Here is a 25,249-nt window from a genome sequence, read left to right on the forward strand (position 1 = left end):
GGCTAGGGGAGGAGCCAACCAGTGTCCCAAGCCTGGGATCTCCTGGGAAGAAGGCGCACTGTTTCCCCTGGTTAGGGGGAAGGGCGCTGGGTGCAAGCGATCCACCCGGTCAGATCGTCGGCGTGTCACCGAGTTCTACGGGCTCGGTACCTGAGAGAACACGGGACGAAACTGACTCAACTCGGAGATTGTAGAATCTCGCAAAAGTGTTAGGTGTTGCCCAGCCCGCAGCTCTACAAATGTCTGCTAGGGCAGTGCCCCTAGCCAGTGCCCATGAGGACGGAACACTCCTGGTGGAGTGGGCTCGGACCCGCAAAGGGGGGGCACGGCCTGGGTGTGATAAGCCAGGGAAATGGCATCGACAACCCAGTGGGCGAGTCTCTGCTTGGAGACAGCGTTCCCTTTCTGCTGTCCCCCAAAGCAGACGAAGAGCTGCTCAGAGCATCTGGTGCTCTGTGTGCGGTCCAGGTATATACGTAAGGCACGTACCGGACACAGCAGTGAGAGGGCTGGGTCTGCCTCCTCCCAGGGCAGCGCTTGCAGGTTCACCACCTGATCCCTGAAGGGTGTGGTAGGAACCTTGGGCACGTAGCCCGGTCGCGGTCTTAGGATCACGAAAGTGTCTGCCGGACCGAACTCCAGGCAGGCGTCGCTAACAGAGAACGCATGCAGGTCCCCGACCCTCTTGATGGAGGCGAGCGCGATCAGCAGGGCAGTCTTGAGAGAGAGGGCCCTGAGTCCAACTGAGTCAAGCGGCTCGAAGGGGGTCTCCGGAGTCCCCTCAGGACGACCGAGAGATCCCAGGAGGGAAATAGGTTAGGCCGGGAGGGAATCATCCTCCGGGCACCTTTTAGGAACCTGACGATTAAGTCGTGCTTGCCAAGAGACTTGCCGTCTACCGTGTCATGGTGGGCCGCGATAGCAGCAACATACACCTTGAGGGTGGAGGGGGACAGCCTCCTCTCCAGCCTCTCCTGAAGAAACACGAGCACTGACCTAACTGCGCACTTCTGCGGGTCTTCGGCTCGGGAAGAACACCAGTTCGCGAACAGACGCCACTTCAGGGCGTAAAGATGCCTGGTCGAAGGGGCTCTGGCTTGGTTAATAATGTCTATGATGGCTAAAGGTAGGCCGGCTAGACCCTCCGCGTCCCGTCCAGGGACCAGACGTGGAGTTTCCAGAGGTCTGGGCGCGGGTGCCAGAGCGTGCCCCGTCCCTGAGGTCCTTCCTCAGGGGAATTCGCCAGGGAGGGGCTGTCATAAGGAGCGTGAGATCCGAAAACCACGTCCGGTTGGGCCAGTAGGGGGCCACCAGAGTGACTTGCTCCTTGTCCTCCCTGACCTTGCATAGCACCTGTGCAAGAAGGCTCACTGGGGGAAAAGCGTACTTGCGCAGCCCCATGGGCCAGCTGTGAGCCAGAGCATCTGTCCCCAGGGGAGCCTCTGTGAGGGCATACCAGAGCGGACAGTGGGAGGTTTCCTGGGAGGCAAACAGGTCTACCTGGGCCTTGCCGAACCTGTCAATGTCAATGTCAATGTCAATTTTATTTATATAGCACCATTAATCCCAACCGAGGTTGTCCAATGTGCTGCACATACTATAGTAGACATAAGACAATACAATACAATAAAACAATAATAAAAATAAAAACTGTAATAAAAAACAGTTTAAAAAACGTACAATACACTTTCTCATTGAATATAAGCCAGTTCAAAAAGATCGCTTTTAGCTTAGATTTAAAAACAAACAACGATGATGCAGAGCTGAATACACAAGGGTAGTGCATTCCACAGTCTGGACGCAGCTACTGAAAAAGCCCGTTCACCCCTGCGCCTCAGCTTCGACTTTGGAACACACAACAATCTCTGGTTAGAAGACCGGAGAGACAGAACTGGACGATATTCAGTTAGTAATTCCGAGAGGTAAGAAGGGGCCAGACCGCTTAATGATTTAAACACCAAAAGAAGAATTTTAAAATTCACTCGGTAACGCACGGGCAACCAGTGAAGAGAACGCAAAACAGGTGTAATGTGGTCTCGCTTTTTAGTCCTGGTTAAAAGTCTTGCAGCTGCATTTTGAACTCTCTGTAACCGCGAAAAAGCTGACTGGCTAATCCCAAAGTATAGTGAGTTACAGTAATCCAATCTCGAAGTAATAAAAGCATGAATTAATTGTTCAAAATTTTTTCTTGACAAAATAGGTTTTACTTTAGCTAAAAGTCGAAGCTGAAAGAAACATGATTTGACCACTGTATTGATATGTTTGTCAAATTTCAGCCCATCATCGAAAACAACCCCTAGATTTTTAACCCAAGGCTTCACAGACGAGGATAACTCACCAAAATTAATTTTCGGTGGACTAACAGAGTCTGAAGGACTAAACACTATTATCTCAGTTTTACTCTGATTAAAGTTAAGAAAATTTAAAGACAACCAGGCCCTCACATCAGCCAAACAGGTCAAAAGTGCATCCAGACCATTAGAACTCTTCTTTAAGGGCAGATAGATTTGAGTATCATCTGCATAGCAATGAAATGACAGACCATGTTTCCTAAAAATAGAACCCAATGGTAGCATATACAGAGAAAAAAGAATCGGAGCTAAGATGGAACCCTGAGGAACACCACATAATAGAGAAGCTGCCTTAGATGAATGTTCACCCATGATAACATTAAAACTTCTATTTGAAAGATATGATTTAAACCATTCAAGAGCACTTCCTTTTATGCCTGCGCAGTGCTCCAAGCGAGTAAGAAGGACAGCATGGTCAACAGTGTCAAACGCAGCACTCAAATCTAGGAGCACAAGCACAGCAAATCAGCTGTCCCAAATCAGCTGGACCGATTGGAGGTGGAGCCTCCACTCTCCGCCAGGCAAGGTTTGTCTTGACAGCGCGTCCGCTATCACATTGAGGTTGCCGGGGATGTGAGTGGCGCGCAGCGACTCCAGTCGCTGCTGACTCCAAAGGAGGAGACGACGGGCGAGCTGTGACATGTGGGGGGAGCGTACTCTGCCTTGGCGGTTTATGTAAGCCACCACCGTGGTGCTGTCTGTCCTGACCAGGACATGTTTGCCACGAATCATCGGAAGAAATTTCTTCAGGGCAAGACGAACGGCCAGCAGCTCTAGGCAGTTGATGTGCCAGCGCAGCGGCCTTGGTTCCACCGGCCTGCGGCTGCGCGCCCATTGCACACGGCGCCCCAACCCAATTTGGAGGCGTCGGTTGTAACCAGAACGCGACGGGACACCTGCTGTAAGGGTACCCCTGCCCAAAGAAAGCAGAGGTCTGTCCAGGGTTTGAAGGTTTGGAGGCAGGCAGTGGTAATTTCCACGCCGTGCGTGCCGTGGCGCCATGCTCGTCTCGGGACTCGAGTCTGGAGCCAGTGCTGAAGTGGTCTCATATGCATCAACCCCAGTGGCGCGACCGCCGCGGAGGATGCCATATGCCCCAGGAGCTGTTGGAAACATTTCAACGGGACCATGGTGCCTGGCTTGAAGGAAGCGAGGCATTCCAGCACTGACTGAGCACGTTCGTTGGAGAGACGTGCTGTCATTGAGACTGAGTCTAACTCCAAACCGAGAAAAGAGATACTCTGGACTGGGGTGAGCTTGCTCTTCTCCCAGTTGACCTGAAGCCCCAAGCGGCGGAGGTGCTCGAGCACCTGGTCTCTGTGTGCGTATAGTAATTCCTGCGAGGGGGCCAGAATGAGCCAATCGTCGAGGTAATTGAGTATGCGTATGCCCGCTCCTCGTGAAGGGGCAAGAGCCGCCTCTGCGACCTTCGTGAAGACGCGAGGGACAGAGACAGGCCGAAGGGGAGGACCTTGTACTGATACGCCTGGCCGTCGAATGCGAACCGTAGAAAGGGTCGGTGTCGAGGGCGAATTGAGACGTGAAAGTACGCGTCCTTCAGGTCTACTGCTGCGAACCAATCTAGATGCCGGACGCCAGATAGAATTTGTTTCTGGGTGAGCATTTTGAACGGGAGTTTGGACAGGGTCCGATTGAAAACTCGCAGGTCCAAGATCGGTCGTATGCCGCCGCCTTTCTTGGGTACAACGAAGTAAGGGCTGTAGAAACCCTTCTTCGTTTCGGTTGGAGGGACAGGCTCTATCGCGTCCTTGATTAGAAGGGAGGCGATTTCCTCGCGCAGGGAGCAGGGAGAAGGTCTTCTGGCCGCAGGAGGACGCCCTCGGCGAGCAGATGGGGCCTGGGCCGTGGCGGCAGGCTTGCGGCGCGGCATGATGTGAGAAATGGCCTCCGTCTGCTTCTTCACCAGGGAGAACTGCTGGGCAAAGTCCTCCACGGTGTCGCCGAAGAGGCCGAACTGGGAGACAGGGGCGTTGAGGAAGCGAGTCTTGTCGGCTTCATGCATCTCAACCAAGTACAGCCATTGCTGACGTTCCTGGACCACCAGAGTGGCCATCGCCTGCCCGAGTGCCCGCGCTGTGACCTACGTCGCTCTCAGGGCGAGGTCGGTCGCTGAGCGCAGTTCCTGCAGCGTGTCGGGATCAGGGCCACCCCCGTGCATGTTGCGGAGTGCCATGGCTTGGTGGACCTGCAGGAGAGCCATGGCATGCAGGGCGGAAGCGGCGCGTCTGGTAGCGCTGTAGGCCTTCGCGGTGAGCGAGGATGTTGCTCTGCAGGACCGGGAAGGGAGTACAGGGCGGCCCCGCCAGGTGGTAGTGCTTCCGGGGCATAGATGGATCGCAACAGCTCTATCCACCTGGGGGATCTCCGTGTACCCGTGGCGTGCTCCGCCGTCGAGGGTGGCGAGGGCGGATGAGCAGGTGGCACGACGAGTGGAGAGGGGTGCTCTCCACGAAGACGTCAGCTCATCATGCACCTCCGGAAGAAAGGTACTGGGGGGCGAGGCTGTGAGCGCGCTCCACGCCTAAAAACCAATCGTCTAGCCGTGATGGCTGCGGGGAGGATGGAGGGTTCCAATCCAGGCCCACGCTATTGGCTGCCCGGAAAGCATATCGGACATCTGCGCTGCCGGCCTCCTGCTGGCCGTGCAAGCCCGAGGCGGCAGCCCAGAGGAGCCCTCAGCGCCAGAGCCCACGCCCTCGATGTCGCGGCGAACTCATCTGCTTCCATCGCAAGAGGGTAGGCAGACTGGCTGTGAGGCGAGTCGCCGCCACCTCGAGCGGGACGGAGTCAACGAGCGTGCTGGGGCGCTGGTGGTCCGAGGGGCGCATCCGGCGGAGCTGCACCCGCTGCCATCCCCAAATCACCTCCATCGCCAGCCGCATCGCCCTCAATCCCGTGGGAAGAAGGAGCGACGCTGGGCGGCTGGAGTGGCTTGCTTATGGTTGTAAGCAAGCCGTGACCGCTAACGTTGTCATGGTCATGTTCTCGCAATGAGAACATGAACCATCCACAAACGCAGCCTCGGTGTGATCGCTGCCCAGACACACGAGACAACGCCTGTGGCCGCCGGAAGCGGAGAGTACTCTACCGCATCCAGAAACAACACAGGGGCGGAAAGGCATCTTTAAAAAGACGCGTCCTGAAAAGGACGCTCAACGCCGCTGTGTTTTTGCTCTTTTAGAGGAAATTACTCTTTTAAATAAAATCACTCTTTTATGAATGAAAGACTTGTGAGAGATCTTTCTATCTGCAACTGTCGATGCGCTCAGGGGCAGAAAGTGCACAGCCGTGCAACCAGGAGAAAGCCACTGCTGTGCGCCGCAGAATCCAACAGCATGCAGCAGAGGATAGCAGGAACTCGGTGTAGTAACGCAGCAGACTGCAAACACGACCATTCGGCTCCGAAGAAATTTTCTGAATGAACTCCCGTATTTGCGCCGCTTAAATACCCGTATGTCCGGGGGCGGGACATGCAAATACTGGCTGCCAACTCTCATTGGCCTTTTTTCATAGTACAGAGGTGAATATCGGCGCTCAAGAGAGACCCCTAGTGTCGTTCTCTGACACAACGTAAGAGAGCGACAGAAGGGGAACTACAAATACCATGGTAACTATGGATACTGTAGTAAAACCATGGTCAATTTTTGTAAAAAAATAACCTGTAGTGGTGCTTGTTACCAAATACAGTATACTTATTTTGGATTTGGCAGTAGTATTTTTCTTTTGTGAATATTTCAAGTACAGAACCGAACCATAACAGAAACCCTAAAACCGTGTTACAATCTGAACCATTACACCCCTAATTATTACATGTTTTAAGTTGGACTGTAAGAATATTAATTTTGACCCTTGCTGATTTAATTGAAGATTTAAATCAAACCATATTCAACAACTTTGGCCAAACTTAATATTAAGACAAAACAAAATATGAACACCAAAATCACAACGTGTCTTTACATTATTCTTTTTAAATGTATAGCGGCAATTTCACTGATGGACAGAGACGGACTCATCTCACATGATGCTGTGAGTAACCAAAGTCCCTTTAAGCCAAATAAGTTCACTTGACTGTCATCTTGGTAATGTTCCTGGACAGCTATTTTCTATGTAGGCAATATTTATGAAAGTACACTTCCATCTACTTGAATAGGGAAAGACAGAAATGTCCAAAACTATTTGTCAAGATTAAATTTCAGTAATATATTTCCAATTCCAATTCACCCGCCATGAATTGGTAGGTATGAAAAAAGTGTGTGCGTAAGTGTGCATGTTTAATATGTAACATACAGCCTCATTCATGAAATATGAGCAGAACACATTTTTCTAAATTTTAGTTGGTACAAACAATGTGTAAATCATGTAGAAGACATCCAAAAGTTTTCCGTTCTTTTAGTCAAACTGACATGACAGTAGTGGATCACATTTAGTTAAGAATGTGTGGTAAATGCTTTCTTTGAGATGCTATATTGTTTTCTAAGTCAAAATTAAAAAGGTGAATCAACTTCATAAAAATTATTACATTACTGTTCTGGGTAGATTTTATGATCTTACAAGCAACCAGGTGCCTTTCTTATTTGGTGTTTTCATGGGTGTGGATTATGATAATTGTGAATGAATGTGCACACGCCTCCTAATAATGAATGTTTGGAATTCACTAACATACAAACATTTAATAAAAAAATCTGTGGTGTATGCTGCGTATGTGAATCTGGAGTAAAGTTTTCGGCAAGGTCCATTTTACACATAAATGACTCCTAGTTTTCTCATCTATATACAAATGATTCATGAAAGAGGCTCATAATTAGTTTAAGAGGACCTACATTTTTTTAGTCCTGGTGTGATTCTGAAGTGTCCTATATGGTCCAACCTGCAAAGAGACACAATCATGCACAAGAGAGGACAAAAGTTTGAAAACATGAAAAACTGTAACTGAAACACTGCTATACTTACAGTAAATATAGTACAGTCTATATGTGAGGCACCATGATTTAAGGGATTATGATTAAAATGGCCTTGTTATAAGAAATTGTAAAAACAATAACAGAGTTATTTTGTATGGTAGATCACAGAAGAATAAAATATGTATTATAATTCAAAGCATACATTTGTTGGTATCCCAGCACACAAATATAACATATATTTCATACTTGATTTTCTGCAGTTTGTAGTTTGGATCATTCAATCTGTCATTGAGCAGCTTAATTCCTGAATCACTTGGGTGATTGTAGCTCAGATCCAGCTCTATCAGGTGTGAGGGGTTTGAACTCAGAGCTGAAGCCAGATAACAACAGCCTTCCTCAGTCACCATACAGCCAGATAATCTACAGAGATCAAATCATGGTCAAATTAAAAAAAATAAAAAACATTGTAAAAAAAATAGTAAGTTAATTTTCTGCTTAATAATTAGAAATAATTAAACAAAACATGGTTTAAAAAGTAGAGTAGAGTGAGAGTGTGTAATGAGTGATTCCCCCTCTCTCTTCTTCCTCCTATACATCTTTCATTTATTGGCTTGTTCAAATCGGCTCCTGGAGCCTATTCATTTTACATGGCAGTCACAAATTGCATGTTGCATAATGTCAGTAGTGAAGCTACAAGTTCACAGTGTCTAGACCTTAAAACAGATTATCTATATATTCATCGTGTCTCTTGATTCACTTTCTCAAATTTAAATTTGCCGCAATGATGGAAGAACAGAAGAACCAAATTATTTATTTTCCTTTGCCTTTTCTGCTTAAAACGCCTTTCAAACATTTGTATATTCACTTGGCACAGCAGTGCATCCTGTGTACACAGCTCTTGATGACCCGAGTCATTTACGTAACAGCAGGTGCCCTCACTGCGCTACACATTTTTTAACAAAGATGTTCTCTTTTGCACGTGCCACATTCAATGGGTGAAGAGATTCATTAACACTTAAATTTCATCTGTACCTCACACAACTCTATCATGGCTTCAGAAGAATTGAAATAGTGCTTTTATGCGCTTTTGTAGATTGACAGTCACAATAAGGATCCTCTCATCCCCCAATCTTGTGATTCAGGAATGAATTACAAGTTTGGGCTGTGACCAATAAATAAAAATAAATAAATGAATAAAAAATATGTAGAGAAACATTGCAGTAATTTACAGTGTTGGGCAAGCTACTAATGAAATATAGTTAAGCTAAGCTAAAAGCTACACTTCAGAGAAAGTAGTAAGTTACACACCAAAAGTAGCTTGTTACATTTAAGCTACTTCATATTTTTTTCAACCAGATGCACAGAGCATACTGTCATAGACAAAGCATTATTCAAGTATTCCTTTAATAAAGACCTTCTTCATCACTGGCAAACGATAGGATGCATTTGCAGGTTTGGTTTCCATTGATTGTAGATCCACTGCAACCAGCGTTTTCTTTATTTTCTGTGTTTTCAAATATTCCATAAGCATGTTGGCAAGTAAGAGCGTGCACCAAATGATTCAGCAGCATGCGCGTGAGCTTTGTGAGTCATACTGTTTGAATCGCGAACCAGCTGAGACCGCTTTGCTATTACGTGTGAACAATTCATTGTAAAAAAACAACTCTGATGAGCGATTCATTTGTGAGTTGGATATCTTTACTTCTGATTCAAAACTGTCGATAGTAAACACTGGTGTGATGTATGATGTAGCATTGTAGCTCTTGTCAAAGCTACGTGCTATTTTTAAACTATCAAAAATATAGCTTTGCTACTGAAAAGAAACTTGATTTAAAAACTAGCAAAGCTAACACCTCGCTCCTCAGACATATAATTAAGTGAATAGCTTCGCTATTCTGCCCATCACTGGTAATTTAATAACTTTTGGTTTCTCAACAAGATTACATTCAATTTCCATTTTTGGCAGTAGTTCTGCAATTGTATCATGTTGAGAATACAAACTCCTAAAAATACTGGTAAAAGTTTCGGCCTTTGTACTGGCCAGTTCTGTAATTAAGCACTTCAGTCTACTTAGGAATGAGCGATCATGGGTGTTACTCCATTTTAGGATTTTGTGGCATACTTGTACAAACGAAATAGCAGCATATTAAAAATTCTGTATGTAGTATTAAACAGTATGGTGCTATTATATAAATGTTATGGGATGTGACATTTTTTTATGAAATCAATGACAATTTGACAATTAATCAAAATCTTGATATGGCCAAATGTGATCATTAAACAGCTAGTTTAGTTATTTAGTGAGTTTACGCCATGCCAGCTTCCATGGTGAAAAACAATGTATTAAAATATTTATAAAAAATAGAGTGATTAAAAAAATCTATACAAGGTTTTTAACATTTATTTTCAATAAGAACAATAAAACTGATTAAGGGTTGACTTTGATAAAAAATCTCTTCAAAAGTGTTTTCTGAGTAAAATAATTTCCTTAAGTAACTAAATACAGCACGATCCAATAAAATATGTTTCAAGGATAGTGGATTCTGGCATGCAGTGCATTATTGTGGCTCTTCGTGCGATATTAATAACATATGTGTGAGTATGGAATGTCCTATTTGGCAATGGGTGTAAATGATCTGATCCCAGCAAAAGGGTAACATGCATCTTTTTTTCCCACTACAGGGTAGATTTCACACAATTTGTTTGTAATGCATTGATCCCATTAGTGATATGCATTACATTTAAATTTTGTATAATGAGATTACAGTTACTGACTTTCAATTAATTGAATTACTTTTAAGTACATTATAAGTTTATGTTTATTTCTTGTATGTTATTTGTGGAATACATGAATTATAGCCCCGTAATGAGTAATTGTGAAGGATAAATGTGGGATGCTTAGTGTATGACTTGTGTGTAGCATTGAACAAGGAAATAAAGACATTATTTTGACTCTGTTTCCATGTGGTATTATGATTCGTCTCGGGTGATCTGATCACATGTGGTCAGGAGAGACACATAGCTGTCCTGGTCAATTAAATGCTTCACCTGCTATCACTTGTGTTCGGATTTGGAGGGGTGGATCTCTGTTTAATGACGAAATGCATCAATACGCCAGTGAGGGAGAGAGATGCATGCAGCCGACGAATGTGTGGCAGTTATTACATTTTATTAAAGCTTCATGCTGTTATAAATAACATTTATTTAAAACATAAAACAAGGTATCCAGAAAATTTAAATGGAAAACCCATAATTTGTAACTGCAATATTTTATGCAGTTATTTAAATCAAATCATTGTCTATGAAATTTAATCAGTAATCTGATGCTATTTATATGTTGCCTTAGTATCGATTTAGTAATTTTACTGAGGTACTAGGGCTGGTATTGTACCGACGCCAACATTTTGGTATTGGAGTAACCCCGCTACATCGTAAAATAACATAAGATGTAAGTTAAGATATTCTTAAAAGAACAGTTTGCAGTTTTGTTGGGAAAACCAGCCATGGTGGACAACAACTGTTAGAATGATTTATTATTATTATTCAAGTTCAAATATTTAAATTCTGAAACTACCCATTAAAATCTAATTTTTTTTATTTCAAAAAAGTTTCAAAGATTTAAAAATATTTGAAGTGAAACAAATACAGCAAGCAATTATGGCATCAAGCAGAGCAGCAGCAGATTTATTGTCACTTTGTATGTTCGGGGGCAGATTTCACACATGCTGCAGAATGCATAGCTGACTGCTTTAATAACACTGTGAACAGAGTTCAGCCAGTGTTGCTGCTTGGTGATTTTAACCAGTGTCATGTCACAGCACTCTTGCCAAACCTGGAGCAATACGTTACATCTGCCACCAGGCTCGATAAGACATTGGATTTATGTTTTGGAAACATACCAAGCACCTACATCTCCAAGGTACACCCACCACTTGATCGATCTGACCATAATGTTGTTCTCATATTACCCCGATACAGACTAAACTTGAAAACTAGAAATCTGAATCTACTGAAACTTTAAAAGGCTGCTTTAAATTGACACATTGGGACATATTCTTTCAGAGCTGTAAAGATGAAATGAACTTGCTCACTGCTTCTAGACACACATAAATAAAAATAACCATATATAATGTCATCGCTGTAAGACTGTATCTAAACAATATAAATAAAAAAATTACATTTTTGAAAGGTGAGAAATAACTAGAAAAAGAACAAAAATTTAAAACTAAGGTGGCCAAACTGGATTACAAGCGGATTAAAATTGTCCAAAAGGCATATTTAGGCAGCATAAAAGTAATCCACATGACTCGATCAATTAATGTCTCTGAAGCAAACCGATAGGTTGTTGCAAGACAAAAATCAATAATCAAAACTTTATTAATTTTAAATAGTTGCTTCCAGCCAGCTTTGGATTGCTGTTTGAAATTATCTAACTCTCGTGTGATGTTCGTTCCTCTGCTGTATACAAAGCATGCGCTTCCAACTTCTCGTGTGAACACGGCATTGCGCTTTCGTCACGTGATGCGTCGACTGCTGGGCAGGAAGTTATTTTTTAAAAGTTAATAAAGTTTTAATTATCGATTTCTTTTTACACAAACCTATAGATTTGCTTCTGAAGACATAAAATTATCAAGCGGAGTTGTGTGGATTACTTTTATTCTACCTAGTGTAAGGTATGGCGGAGGATCAGTGGCCTTAACAGATTCACGAACAAACAAGAACTTACTGTTAAAAACTTCCCTAATTACTGAAATAGCGCCAACCAGTCTCCACAAGCACAATAAATGTATTGACAAAGAGACAATGAACTATTGACAGAGAATCGCATGTGACATCCGCATGCTCACCACGTGCTTATCGTGTGGACAGGAAGGGGAAACTTTTGAACGTAAAAATGTGTGTCTTTCTTATAAAGCCTAAAAGGGCTTAGTTTTAATGAAATATGTTGTAATCCCTGTGTGCTATGTATTTTGGTGTAGATCAAAATTAGTAGAATTGTTTAGTAGTGTAGGAGAACTCATTATATCTAATAAGAGGCTTTATATTTAATAGCCTGAGTGTAAGAATGTTAAACCCACTTTTAAAGGTACCAAATATACCTTTCTTGGTATCAAATTAAACCTTACGATTTGTCCGAGCTGAATTCGAATATAAGATCTCTGTAGAATGATATTACGCGATGTTTTACTATCTTTTGAGTCATTCAGCCCAAAATCTCTTACTGTCATAAACATGCAAATGAGCCTTGACAAAGGAATCATTCTCCTGTCCCAATGGAAGGAGAATTTTACGACCTCCAAAGGAATGTTCAGAGAAGTGCTGACCCTCACTTCATTCTCTTACTGAGAAAGAGAAATGAACCCTGTTAATCCTATATATATATATTCTATATATCCATGTGATAAATATTGACATGTATCTAATGTGCCATCTCACATTTTCCCTTAAATGTGCTTGATCTATGTTTTCTTGCAAACTAATGGGTTAATGTTTCAGACTTTGCATACTATGGTTAACCAAAATCATATGTGTGGCATATTTGGTCTCTATAACTTGGTATTTTGAAGATCGAAATGACTGTGTACATGATATGTCGATAACAACAACATATTAGTATTACAAGTATATTTCCTAGTTTCTCTCTTGCTCATGCAATGAGAAATGTGAGAACAAAGAGCAATAAACCAAATTCCCGCCTGGAACCCAAACCCTTCTCATTGGTCGAGCCAATGAGAGGTGGGACCTGTTTCCTAAGGTTATAAATGCTCTTAGCTCTCTCTTAGCCCTCTCTCTTAGCTCGCTCTTAGCCCTCTCTTGTCGCTTATCTCTTGCTTTCTGGTTCTCTGAGCCTTGTGCTCTCTTACTCTCTTGGGCCTTCCGGAGAAGTCCTAATGAAGATGATGCTGAACTAGAAGGCCCCCAAGGACTCCCAAGCCTGCGCCAGGCTACGGCCTTGTCTTTCCATTCACCAAGATCCTCTGACTCTCACTGGTTCTCTCTCATCAAGACAACATCATCAAAGATCAACTCAAGCCATCAACAAATTGCATCAGGACAGTTTAATTCAAATGGGACATGCAAGTATCAAACTTAGTCTCATTATTTGATACATTAAGTATCCTTAACCCCTTTCTAAAAAGGGCGTGTCAGAACTAATATGATGGTTTGCTCAGGCTGTTGATCTGCTGAACTTCAAACAATGCTATAACTTCTTGCCTTCCTGTATTCTGCTTCAGCCCTCTTTCCCTTGGTAAACTGTATGAATGTATGTATATGTATGTTAGAGTAGTTTAAATGTTTAGTCTAGTTAATAAAGTCTTGTTCATGTCACATGTAAAGTTGTCTGTGTCTCAAGCTCATATCTAAAGTCACTAATCATAGATTTTGACTACTTGCTCTTAATACTTAGTAAGAAAGACATTTCCCTTGCCCCGAAATGTACATTTCTATTAATTAATTAATTAATAACCAATATTGAGTGTTCACGGGATGAACCGAGCATTTGGTTGCAATGTTAATGTAGCTACATCAAGTTAACCCGATTAACTGATCCAAATATTCATAATCGATTATAACAAGTTATGATTGATTATTAATATTTCATAGAGCTGATTCGCTACCTAATGGTGGAAGAATATAGAGCTGATTCGCTACACTAGATATGCCTTCTGGACTGTCAAACAGCCAGCAGCCTGACAGCACCCATTCACTTGCACTATTAACAAACAGGGCTGAAATGTGCTTATAAAAATGTTCAATTCAGTTCTGCAGAAGGAATGTCATACACATATGGGATCGCTTAAAGGTGAGTAAATCTTTAACGCCTTAAATCTACAGCAGTAATATTTATGAATTTTGTTCTTCCACTTCTCAGGGCATAATAATGTATTTTGTTGTTGTATTTATTTTTTCTTTTCAAATATGCTAAAGTGGTGTCAAAATAACCCCTTACATTCCTGTCCGAAAGAAAGAAAGAAAGAAAGAAAGATAGAAATCAATAGGTGATATGCAACTTGGTGTTTGGCCTATAAAAAATATTTCCATCATTCTTTTAAATGACTGAAGATCACTATCAGACAGGTCTTTCCTTACACACCTCAGTATCTCCAGTTGACAGTGTGGACTCTTCAGTGCATCAGAGAGCAGCTTCACTCCTGAATCCTGCAAGTCATTGTTACTTAGGTCCAGCTCTCTCAGGGGGGAGTTTTCTGATTGAAGAGCTGAGGCCACAATTTTACATAACTGTTCTGTGAGATTACAAGAAGCCAGCCTAAAATAAAGCCACACATTCAAAAATGTTTATGGACAGCTGGATCAGATTAGTAATAGCATTATTTCAGGAAAATGTTCTCATGGGAATCTTTAAACCCTGCAAATATTCTGTCAATCCATGATGGACTCCCAATGCCCATCCTGCTCCCCACAAATACCTGAATCCATCACACTACTTTCTTCTTCTTTACTGAGCAAGCAGGATAAATGTGTGTTGAAATGTATGGCTATTGGTGTTGTAATAGTACTACACTGTGTGAAATAATCTCTACATGTGATAAACTTGCTTGCCAAAGGACGAGCAATTGGTCACTGAGTTGCTCTTAACATGTGTTTCTTTTTTCATCAGTCTGAACCAAAGTCATCAAGCTTGCTCATGATGGGAGTGTATATGAACTGGCTGTCTGAGTGGATTGATGTTCACACTGTGAGTGAAACCCGTCCAGGAAGTTGTCTAGTATATCAGTGTTATGGTGTTTGTTATCTAGCTTTTTAGCTCAGTTGTACAGACTGCGGTACTATTAGCACCAAAGTTGTATGTACGTATAGTAAATGTGGTACAGGGCTTTCAACATCTGATGCAACACTGTTGAAAAGAACAGTTTTTTCCATATTTTGTGTTTTGGATGCTAGTTACCAGCATTAGATGGTCTTAAAGAAGAAATGTTAAAATTCACTTCATAACTCAAGAGTTCACTCCTGGATGCAAGGCTCTTTCCAAAGTCATCATGGTTCACTGTATCAAGTCACCTCAATGTTCTTGGCAACAAAAGCCCTAGACTTCTTTTGCCCCTTCAACCCACTTGCTGCTATAGTAACTGAATTGCTTAAGTTCCCCTTTGAGAAAAAGTAGGGAGTCTTTTTTTTTAGCTTGACAGCTTTTGGCCACTATATGCTTTCAGCCAATGGGAATTAAGTGTCTTTTTGCTATATGAATATACAGGTCAGAGGTCTTCAAACTTAAACTTTGGTTTGAAGCGAAAGGCTTCTTTGCATGTGCTTGTGTTCCCTCTCACATTTTTGTATGACAAAGTCCAGTTTCAACCCTACACTAACCCACCTGCCTGTCATTTTCAAGTAAGTTTACAGACCTTGTTTGAGTTGGCAGAAAACCCTGAGTAAAGTTGGGCATCCCTAGTGTAGTACAACTTTTTAACACTCACAGCGCTTTTCTGCAGTTCCGCATAGCCGGAATCAGTCTTCTTTTACCCTCCTCTGATGTGTTGTATGTCTTTAGGTCCAGCTCATCCAGCACCTCTTCTGACATCTGAAGTATGTAGGCTATTGCTGAACAGTGAGCAGGAGTGAGTTGATTCTGAGTGAATTTATCTGATTTCAGAAACTCCTGAATCTCTCTCAACAGAGTCTGATCATTCATTTCAAGCAGACAGAGGAACAGATTAATGGATCTTTCAGTAGTGATATTCTGAGGAGCATTCCCCCCTCCTTTGATGCTGTCTTTTATGTACTTTATGATGTTCTCAATGCTCTTTGAACTGGTCTCTGTGTGGGCCAGTAGGTCCTTTAAGAGTCTCTGATTGGACCCCAGTGAGATGCCCAACAGGAATCGCAAGAAAAGATCCAGATGTCCATTTTCACTCTGCAGGGCTTTATCTACTGCTGCTCTATGCAAATTATGTAATATATCAAATTCCATAAGGTCTTCAACAGCGTTTCTTGTATAACAGTAAAAAACATAGTAAGCAGCTAGAAACTCCTGACAGCTCAGATGTATGAAGCAGTAAACTTTCCTCCGATGAATCACAGATTCCTCCTTTAAGATCTCAGTGCAGATCCCAGAATACACTGAGGCCTCAGTGACGTCTATGCCGCTCTCGCTCAGGTCCTCCTCACAGAACATGACATTGCCCTTCATCAACTGTTTGAAAGCCAGTTCAGCAAGTTTCACAATCATTTCTCTATTGGACAGCAGGAGTTCCTCTGGATCTCGCTCACCAAACTTCTGGTTCCTCATATTTATTTGATTCAGCAGGAAGTGGATGTACATTTCAGTCAGAGTTTTGGGGATTTCTGCACTTTCGTTATGATTCAGGATGTTTTGAAGCACAGTTGCTGAGATCCAACAGAAGACTGGTATGTGGCACATGATGTGGAGGCTTCTTGCTCTTTTAATGTGTGAGATGATTATGTTGGCTTGATGCTCATCACTAATTCTCTTCCTAAAATATTCCTCCTTCTGAGGGTCATTGAATCCCTGAATTTCTGTCACACGCTTGATGTATTCAGAGGGGATCTGATTGGCTGCGGCTGGTCTGGAGGTGATCCAGATAAGAGCAGAGGGAAGCAGATCTCCTTTGATGAGGTTTGACATCAACACACCCACTGATGAGGTCTCAGTCACATCAGAAACTTTCTCACTGTCTAAAAACATCAGAGGAATTCTGCTTTCATCCAGACCGTCAAAGATGAACACAACTTTACACTCATTGTACATCTTTGAGTCCAGAGTTTGAAGTTCAGGATGAAAGTCAAGCAGAAGTTTGTAAAGACTGTACTGGTAATCTTTAAAAAAGTTCAGCTCTCGAAATGGAAGTACAAACATGAAATCTACATCCTGATTGGCTTTTCCCTCTGCCCAGTCCAGAATGAACTTCTGCATAGAAACTGTTTTTCCAATTCCAGCAATACCTTTAGTAAGAACAGTCTTTATTTTGTCTTTCCAACATCCTGGTTCAGGTAAGGGATCAAAGATGTCATTGCAGTTTATTGGAGTGTCTTGTAAGTGATGTGTTCTGGATGTTTTTTCCATGTGTAAAACCTCATGTTCTTTATTCACCCCCTCACCTTCTCCCACTATGATATAGAGCTGTGTGTAAATCCTGTTCAGAAGGGTTTGATTATCTTGTAATTTGACTCCATCAAATACGCTCTCATATTTGTTCTTCATGCTGGTTTTGTGTTGGTCTTTGACTCTCTGGAGGACATCATATTGGTGAGAATCCTGCTGAAGGTCTGCAGTCTCCTTCTGCAGGTCTATTTCTGAATTACATTGAGCAAAGTCAGCAGAAATGGACCCTCCAATTACTTTTTGTTTGATTGGAACATGATGTGCTCTGGATCTCTTTCTACATTTGGGACAGTCAAAATCTTCTGATGTACTGGTCTTGTCCCAGTAGCAGGTATTTAAACACTGCTTACAGAAACTGTGTCCACAGGTGACAGGGATCAGATCTCTCACATCCTGCTCACAATCTCCACACCTAGACTGAACCTGGATTAGATCATCCTTCACCACACTGCAAAGACATAGCAGAAGAAAACTCAATGCATTATGGGTTGAGTTTGGTGCAGGATTATCTGTCTTTTGACCAATGGAAGAATGCTCATATTTCTGAGCACCAGTTTACTAATCATTGAGCTGGTTAATGTTATCTAACCTGGTTACTTCAGTATGGAATTGAAGTGGTGCAACTAATGACATGTTACTCTTAATAGACAAGCAGCTTGGTTCTTGATCTGTGTGCTTCTGCTGCTTAAAAATATAAAAATGTATACGTTATTTAAAAGAAATAAGGATGCCAAAGATAATGAAAAGGAAAATATTATAATAAAATATGTTTACTGTCACACACCTCAAACTTTAAGTAATACGATGTTTGTATGGTGATGGTTTCAAACTTTTAAACGAAAAGTTTTGATTTAAAGGATTAGTTCAAAACACATTTTTTTTTGTTTTTATATATTTTAGTTTCCGTTTTAGTTTTAGTTTTTATAGTTTTGAGATTTAATACAACACAGAGTGTAGACCAAAGCAAGACATTTTAAGTTAAGCTTAGCAAACTTACAAAATACACTTGAAGCAAAACGAAACCTTTGAAAATTTGCACAGTTTACTTAGACTCAGCATACTTGTGCATAATAACAAATGGTTTGAAATACAACAAAGTCACAAAGAACCAAACAAAAGCAAATCAAATGTATAAAAGTTAAATGTATGCAAATTTCAAATGAACTCAAATTCATGTTAAACTGGAAATCTTGTTAAACTGTTGATGCTGTTTATATATGTTTACATTAACTGCGTAAGATATGATACATGTTGTATAATCTTTAAATCCGTGGGTGACTGTTAAATATAGTATGTTATCCATTCAAACATGAAGCCAGAAGCCACTGCAGTGGAGTAATAATCGAAATATGGACACAAAGAAAAAAGTGTATTACATCAGATACCACATGAACAGACTTCCTCATTCAGATCTATACGTATTAACTCTGTGCAAAGCGAAACAATAATGTTTAGTCTGATGAAAGATGTCATGAATGTATAGATCACAACGAAAATGTATGATTTGTCAACATTTTCCAAGTGAGCACTTGTATTAGTATAGGTTTATTGAACAGTTCTGGATCTGGCACTGGACAAATTCTAGAAATATTGTGCTTTCTGCTTCATTCTATGAATGGAATTCACATGAAATCTGTAAAAGAAGATGTTATAACAAATCGATGTGTAATTTGTAATGTTTACATGGGCTAATGCTAACACGCTAACACTTTTGCCATTGAATTGCATTTGTTACCCCAGTATGTCAGCCTTCACCACAGTAGAACCTGAAAATATTTTAGAAATGAAATTATTCTGACGTCACATTGCAGGAAACTGCACTTCCGGGCAGAGGCGTTTCCAGCATTGAAGGACATCCGGGGCTTAGCCCAGACAATTTTATTTTCACACTAGCAACCACTTCTCTGTAGTCCAAAGCTGGTGAGAGGGTATTCTTTGAGTTTTGCTCTGGCTGGGCCTGTTTCTACAGTTCCTAAATCTTCCACTCTAGTACTATCCTCAACATCCTCTCTCCTCCCTGAATCATCTGTGATGCAAAAGAACAGATACAGCACATAACTTATTGCAAATCAGCTTCAAACAACTAATTCATCAAGTGCTACATATGTCAAATTGTGGACCAATACCATTGAAGAAAATGTATTGGGAAGATCAGATCAGTGGGATTGCCCTAAGATCTATCATGATTCTTGAATTTTCATGTACATTACCATAATGTCACCACAAAAGATTTATATTATAGTGAGTAAAGTGAGGTAAAAAATATTTAATATAAATAATTTACATTTTTTGACATAAATAGTCAAAATGATGTTTAAGATCCTAAGTTAAAGCAATACATGAATGACTTTAGTCTAAGTTCATTGACACACCATGGCAACGAACTGTATATAATTGTCATCATCTCTATGAGAATAATTCATCTGTCAAAATCCTTTCATTAGGATCATTGAGATAAACAATGTTTCACTTTTAACTTTCTCTAAAGTAAAGTGACTGATTAATTGTTACCAGTTTCCATGCCTGATTCTGGCACAGCTGCTGCTGCTGCTCCTCAGTCTGTTGCTCATCTTTGCTACCCTCTACAAAACCATTTTATCAAATCAAGGTGTATATTTACTACAAACTAATATCACAAAACAAGTCACACATACATTTTATGTTAATGCTTATTGGTTGTCTTTAGAGAAAACAACACCTGATAAATAATGAAAGTACGCTCCGCACAGGACTCGAACAAACGTCTCCGGCATGGGAGGTGGGTGCGCTAACACAGAAGCTATAGGGTACAACCTTTAATGTCAGTCGCTAGTCGGTCGCGTGAGGTTTAGCCTACTGTGGGTCAGATGATGATCTTCAGACTTTAAGGACAAAAACAAATGTGAATTCTTACCCACTGACTTCTTTCGGAAAAATCCCCAAAGCCTCATTTGCTTAATTTTTGCTGTCTTTCCTACTAATTGCCGTTAACTCGCCACTAAGTAACGTTAGTTGATGTCAACGACTGTGCAAGCTCCTCCACTACCTGCTGCATATTCAACAGAGAGGAAGAAACGGAGTCGCCCATAGGCTACCGACAGCAAAGGAACTTATTCTATAGGCTAGATTATGCCTATGTCTATTTTTACAGGCTGTATGCAGTATGTGCAAAGCCAAAGCACAATGAAATAAGGCAAATTATGATTTCGGGGGTTTACATAGACTTTTGTCCGGTTTCATATTTGTCAGTCAACTTTTCAAAATACATTCGGGGCTACACTCAAAACATTCGGGGCTGAAGCCCCGGCAAAATCGGCTGCCGCCGCCTCTGCTTCCGGGTTCTTTCCAGCTGCAGATTTCAATGTTGGAAATAGGCAGCACAGCAGTTTTAATAATCTTTTAAGCTTTATAGGATGTAATAAAGTGTTAATGTTAATAAAAGTTATTGTAAAGGATTATCTATGGTTTACAGTGAAGAATTTTCTGAATATTTAGAACTTTTCTGAATTATCGGCAAAACAAGTTCAAACTTGGTTCAATGAGCCTGTATGATTATGTCAGACATGTAACAGGTTGATGACACATCCTCACATGTTTAACACACTTCTAAAGCCTAAGAATTTAGGCACTTAGAAATGAAAACTACCATCAGACATACAATATGTCCTAACTGCTTAAATTATTAACCCACATACAATAAATAATAAATCAATCAATATGATCATATTCCATTTCAAATCACAATATTATTTTTGAACAATATTATTTACTGTATTCAAAATAAATGCAAAGACATAATTTTCGCTATATGAATTTTTTTTTATTCATTATCCATTCATAAACAGTAGTTCATGGTGGTGTAGATTGGATCTGTTCCTCCCGTTATATTGTTTGGTGGTGTTGATAATATAAAATCATCCTTAGATTATATTTGACCTCATATCTGTCACAGCAACAGCACTTTGGAAATTAAAAACAGCCATTTGCAATAGGAATTTGCGTAATTTCTTCGATAAAAAAGTGAATATCCACCAACAATTGGGTAGCTTAGTGAGTAAAGACGCTGACTGCCACCCCTGGAGTCGCGAGTTCGAATCCAGGGTGTGCTGAGTGACTCCAGCCAGGACCAAATTGGCCCGGTTGCTTGGAAGGGTAGAGTCACATGGGGTAACCTCCTCTCGATTGCTAATATGTGGTTCTCTCTCTCTGTGGGGCACGTCGTAAGCTGTGCATGGATGTTGCAGAGAATGGCATAGGCCTTCACATCGTCTCCGCCGTAACACTATCAACAAGCAACGTGATAAGATGCGTGGATTGACAACCTCAGATGCGGAGGCAACTGAGATTTGTCCTCCACCACCCAGATTGAGGCGAGTCACTATGACACCACGAGGACTTTTGGGAATTGGGCATTCAAAAATTGGGGACAATAAGGGGAGAAAAATAAAATCCACCAGCAGCTGCTGCAGGTCAATTACCTCTAATAGAGCAGATGCGATAACAATGATCGTACATTATCGTTTTCGTAATCAACGAGCTCTCGTCATATAGCGGCATGTGATGAGAGCTTGTTGATTACAAAACGATAATATATTTTGGAGAATTTTTATTTCAGTTAGTTTTTTAATAACTGCTGTTAGTTTAGTTTAGCTTTATTTTTTCATTTATTTTGGACTATTTATTATATTTCAGTTTACGAAAATGTTTTTTAATCAATAATTTCATTTCAGTTTTAATTTACGAAAATAACCTTGATTAGTTCACCCAAAAATGATAATTCTTGTAAGTCATGCCAGTTGTGTATGACTTTCCTTCTTCAGCAGAACCGAAGTGAAGATTTTTATAAGCACATTTCAGCTCTTTTTGTTCATACAATGAAAGCAAATGGGTGCCATCAGTCTGCTGGCATATTTAAGCAGCATGAAAGTAATCCACGTGACTCCAGTCAATCAATGAATGTCTTCTGAAGCAAATCAATAGGTTTGTGTAAGAAAAAAATAAATAATTCAAATGTTTTTAACTGTAACTCATTGCTTCCGCTTGCTGTTTGAAATGACCTAACTGTCACGTGATGTACGTTCCTCTGTTGTATACAAAGCATGCGCTTTCGTCTTCTTGCGTGAATGCGCTATTGCTCTTACGTTACATGACATATCCGTGATGGGTCGACTGGTAGCAGGAAGTGTTTCTTAAAAGTTAATAAAGTTTTAATTATCAATGTATTTTTACACAAACCTATCAGTTTGCTTCAGAAGACATTAATTGATCGACTGGGGTCGTGTGGATTACTTTTGGGACATCAAAGAGTCAGCAGCATGATGGAACCCATTCGCTAGCCTTGTATGGACAAACAGAGCTGAAATCTGCTTATAAAAATCTTCACTTCGGTTCTACGAAACCAAAAGTCAGAAGAAGGAAAGTCATACACTACTGCGATGGCTTAAAGGTAAGTAAATCATGAGAGAATTGTAATTTTTTAGGTGAACTAATCCTTTAATTGCTCTATCAAGTAAAAGTATTAACACATTTTCCATACTTATGTAAGCATGCTCATCTGAATAATTTTTAAGTGTAGTTTTCAAGATTTAATTATATTTTTTTAGAAATATTATAGACATTTTTTTTTTATCATGAATATTGAGACTTAGTATTCAGAGACTTTGACAGTCATGAGAGTCTAAAGGGGTCCTCTCTGTTTTATAATTTTCAACTGGTGTAACAAATATTCAAGAAGCAATATAGCAGTCTATACTGACTTTAATTTTGTTGGAAAAACTGTGTTAAGATACTAATAGTATTTTTAAAATAAATTACTTTACACACATTTTATATATGTTCACACACAGTAGAAGTTAATAGATCTGGACACACACACACACACACACACACACATACAGGAGTGTCAAGTCATTGAGTCTTAAGGTAATCTTGTCTTCACCTGGTGTCAGGAAGTTCTGCTTCTTTTCTGAACATAAATGGTTCAGTCATGGAACTGCTGCTCTTCACAGACACACTACTGGATGCTGGACACACATCTGTCTGCATCTGATACTGAACAGCTTTCTTCTCTTCTCTCTTCAGACTCATTTTAGAGGCTCTCTCTCTCTCCTCATATAGAAATGTGTGTAGGAATCTAAATCTGATCTAAAATGATTAATAAGAAAACAATAATAAACTGTTATATTTTACATGAAAACTTGTAGGTTCCAGAAGAAATAAAGAAACAGACACAGCCATCCGATTCTTATTTGTTTTGTAGTTAAAGATTTTTAAGAACAATGTGCAATTACATTTTAGATATATGTTTAGATAAGTTTATGCTTACTTTGTATGAAGTAAATTGAGGAATAAAAAATATTCATGGCATTATTAACATATATCATAAAAGGCTAAAACTTTTAACCATATTGTATAACCTTAAAACTCTTAATATTCAAAAGAGTTTTAGACACTGCAATATACAGTACCTTAAAGAACACAATACAAATCTGTCAACTATTGGTATCAGATTGATATGATAAAGATTTCAGGGTATTTTAAGTGTAATGATATGTCAATATCTTCATAACGTCACAATAACTTCATTATACATGTGTTTAACTTTTTCTATATGCAAAAAATGTTTTAGAATAACTCAAAATGTATAGATAAAATAGCACAAACATTAAAATTAACACACCTTATAGATTAATATGTAACTTACTATATGTTGAAATCATCTTTGTGTATGTCCCGATGGTTTAAATGTGTTCTTACGGTTTCTTCTTCTTCTTCTTCTTCCTCCAAAAAAAGGAAGCTAACATGTGATTGAGCACCAAATCAGGTGATTAATACTGACGTTTTTCACCAATACAGGAACATTATACTGTAGAACAAACAACTTCTCCATTTGCATTTACACTGTAAAACCATGTATGTTGAAGCCACTTCCTTACATAAAAAAGGATGTAAGACCTATTCAAACCAGCAAACTAGCTTAGACTGGTTTAAGATGTTGTTTTTTTTTTCAGCTGGGTTACAATAATGTTTATTAATCATTTTATTTACATTTTTTGGGAGATTTTTTTGCCCCTTTTCTCCCCAATTTGGAATGCCCAATTCCCAATGCACTCTAAGTCCTCGTGGTGGCGTAGTGACGCACCTCAATCTGGGTGGTGGAGGACAAATCTCAGTTGCCTCTGCAACTGCCCTGGATTCAAACTCGCGACTCCAGGTGTGGTAGTCAGCGTCTTTACTTGCTGAGCTACCCAGGCCCCAACAATAATGATTATTAACAAAATGGCTAGTCTTATTACATTATTTTCTCAAATGCTAATGCACATTTCTTGAAACCTATACATTTTTAAAAACATTTATCAAACACATTTATCAAACACAGAAGCATATTAAACACAATATACTGAATAGTACTGCAAAGTGACTGTAAAGAAAACTGTCAAAACACATTTCAAAATCAAAGTACTTGGAAAAAAAATAAGTATTCAAGCAATGAGAGTTAGAGAACTGTTAAAAAAAATGACTAAAACGTTTCTCTAGTCTGATCAAACCAGAGAATCTCCACTTATACGAATTTCTGTCACCTTCCATAAAGAAGGACATGATAAACTAAAGTAGCACAGACCTTATCAGAGGCAAATGTTCTCTTTGGCCTTCCTCCCCCTCCTCCACTTTTATTACTTTAATGACTTGTTCTCTTCATATAATTTGAACCTTTTCTGCAGTGTTTGGACTTTTGTAGACATGAATGTGGGATAGATGTACTGTGGGCGTTTTCTCCAAGGAGGCAAGGGAGGCAGTGACTCCTTAAAAAATAGAGTAACAAAATAATCAACTGTACATAAATAAAAGAAATAAAATCGGATGAAATATGACCACAAATAACATGCATAGCATTCATATTTCTAAAGTTAATATGT

At 40.4% G+C, this 25,249-nt stretch overlaps 1 protein-coding gene across 1 annotated transcript in view; it reads right to left on the minus strand.

Moving 5' to 3' along the window:
* Positions 1 to 24,106, minus strand: part of LOC127638230 (NACHT, LRR and PYD domains-containing protein 3-like) — a 28,155-nt gene extending 4,049 nt beyond the window's left edge. Inside the window, exons 1-6 of the mRNA XM_052119667.1 lie at positions 24,037 to 24,106; positions 23,272 to 23,477; positions 15,709 to 17,802; positions 14,370 to 14,543; positions 7,520 to 7,693; positions 7,193 to 7,239 (exon numbers count right to left, since the gene is read on the minus strand). Coding sequence (XP_051975627.1) covers positions 7,193 to 7,239; positions 7,520 to 7,693; positions 14,370 to 14,543; positions 15,709 to 17,802; positions 23,272 to 23,420 — 2,638 coding nt within the window. The 5' untranslated portion in view covers positions 23,421 to 23,477; positions 24,037 to 24,106. The remainder of the gene's footprint in view (positions 1 to 7,192; positions 7,240 to 7,519; positions 7,694 to 14,369; positions 14,544 to 15,708; positions 17,803 to 23,271; positions 23,478 to 24,036) is intronic.
* Positions 24,107 to 25,249: the final 1,143 nt, after the last annotated feature.

Source organism: Xyrauchen texanus, chromosome 46, assembly GCF_025860055.1.
Source record: "Xyrauchen texanus isolate HMW12.3.18 chromosome 46, RBS_HiC_50CHRs, whole genome shotgun sequence".
In the NCBI taxonomy this organism is placed as follows: domain Eukaryota; kingdom Metazoa; phylum Chordata; class Actinopteri; order Cypriniformes; family Catostomidae; genus Xyrauchen; species Xyrauchen texanus.